Raw genomic sequence first — 2,112 nt, 5'->3', positions numbered from 1 at the left:
AGAAAACAGGAGTTAACAGTGTAAGAAAGCAGGAGTTAACAGTGTAAGAAAACAGGAGTTAACAGTGTAAGAAAGCAGGAGTTAACAGTGTAAGAAAGCAGGAGTTAACAGTGTAAGAAAGCAGGAGTTAACAGAGTAAGAAAGCAGGAGTTAACAGTGCAAGAAAACAGGAGTTAACAGTGCAAGAAAGCAGGAGTTAACAGTGTAAGAAAGCAGGAGTTAACAGAGTAAGAAAACAGGAGTTAACAGTGTAAGAAAACAGGAGTAAACAGTGTAAGAAAACAGGAGTTAAGAGTGTAAGAAAACAGGAGTAAACAGTGTAAGAAAACAGGAGTTAACAGTGTAAGAAAACAGGAGTTAACAATGTAAGAAAACAGGAGTAAACAGTGTAAGAAAACAGGAGTTAACAGTGTAAGAAAACAGGAGTTAACAGTGTAAGCCTTGAGTAGGGGACACCAAGGCTGAGTTTTCCTGTAGATGACATTCTTCCAGGCAGGTTCTTCACCTTGTAATACTGCAACCCCATGTGTCCTAAGGTCTTTACATACACATGGCATGTTCTTTATTTCTTTTATTTTTGATTTAATTTAATTACATACTTTCCCCTTTTGTTTCCCTCTTCCAAAGTATTGCAGATGTCCTTTCTTGATCTGTATAAAATTTACAGTTTTTTTCCCTTCATTAATCATTGTTTTAAAAGAACCAAATTAACTGAACTTTGTGGTGGATATTTTCACCCAATTTCTCATTTCTAAATTTCAAAGGATTATATGTGAATGCGTTTAAGCATTTGACTACTATTACATTTTTAATATGTCTGAGTCATTATATTTACTAGTGCTTTATGCTTTGTTTCATGTAATTCTCATAACAACCTCATACAGCAGGAATTAGAAGCTCCTATTATACAGAGATGGACTTTGATATACTGAAAGTTTGGAAAGCATCTCACATTTTTCTTAGGTGTCTACCACTCACGTGCCTCACTTTATATAGGGGCTTATTATCCTAGAGCTAATGCATGGCTTTAATTTTTTGGCAGAACATTGACTAAGCCAGTGAAAACTGAAAATGCGTTAATTTACATTAGATGTCTTCCCTGAATAGGAGCCACAAGTTGACAACACTGCTCTGTGATCTATTTTTTTCAGATAGGTCTCAGTTATGAAACTGGAGCAGAGCAGGAACTATACTGAGCTGACAGACTTTATCCTGCTGGGATTCTGGACGTCTCCAGAAGCACAGGTTCCCTTATTCTTACTGTTCTTGTTTATCTATCTGGTCATTTTATTGGGAAACCTCAGCATGCTAACTGTCATTAAAATAGACTCCAGACTTCATACACCAATGTATTTCTTTCTCCAAAATTTATCCTTTTTAGATCTCTGCTATTCCACAGTCATTGCACCCAAAACTCTAGCTACTATTTTCTCCAAGGAAAAGAAAATTTCATATAATGAATGTGCAACACAGTTCTTTTTCTTTGCTCTTTTCGTTGGAACAGAAGGTTTTCTTTTGGCTGTGATGGCTTATGACCGCTTCTCAGCCATTTGCTCGCCTTTCCTGTACACAGTCCATATGTCTCAGCCAGCTTGTATTCGTTTGGTGGCTGGCTCCTATATCTGTGGATGCATCAACTCCATGATACAAACAGGATTCACCTTCAGCTTGCGTTTCTGTGGAGAAAACAGGCTGGACCACTTTTTCTGTGATGTCCCAGCTCTGATCAAGATCTCATGTGTTGACACTTTTGTGAATGAGATTGTGTTGTTTATTCTCTCTGCTCTCATCATCATCTCCACCATCACTATCATTCTGGTTTCCTATGCCTACATCCTTTCCACTGTCCTGAAGATCCCCTCCACCCATGGTAGGAGTAAAACCTTCTCTACATGTGGCTCTCATATAGCAGTGGTGAGTTTATTCTATGGAACAGTGTTCTTCATGTATGCTCAGCCTGGGTCCATCTCCTCCCCAGAGAAAAGCAAGATTGTAGCTGTGTTCTACACACTTATCATCCCAATGCTGAATCCTCTGATTTATAGCTTAAGGAATACAGAGGTAAAAAGTGCTTTGAAGAAGACATTGCTGAGAAAAATATCCTGGCAGTGA

At 38.2% G+C, this 2,112-nt stretch overlaps 1 protein-coding gene across 1 annotated transcript; it reads left to right on the top strand.

Moving 5' to 3' along the window:
* The first annotated feature begins 1,164 nt into the window (after positions 1-1,164).
* Positions 1,165-2,112, top strand: Olfr824 (olfactory receptor 824). Its single transcript, NM_146674.1, has one exon. It carries the CDS (start codon positions 1,165-1,167, stop codon positions 2,110-2,112), a length of 948 nt encoding a protein of 315 aa, NP_666885.1.

The sequence above is a fragment of the Mus musculus genome, chromosome 10 (assembly GCF_000001635.26).
Source record: "Mus musculus strain C57BL/6J chromosome 10, GRCm38.p6 C57BL/6J".
NCBI classification, from domain to species: domain Eukaryota; kingdom Metazoa; phylum Chordata; class Mammalia; order Rodentia; family Muridae; genus Mus; species Mus musculus.
This window is presented reverse-complemented; position numbering and strand designations above follow the sequence as displayed.

What these genes read in the sequence shown, in the direction of transcription:
- Olfr824 (NM_146674.1), top strand. Translation starts at nt 1,165, where the DNA reads ATGAAACTGGAGCAGAGCAGGAACTATACTGAGCTGACAGACTTTATC.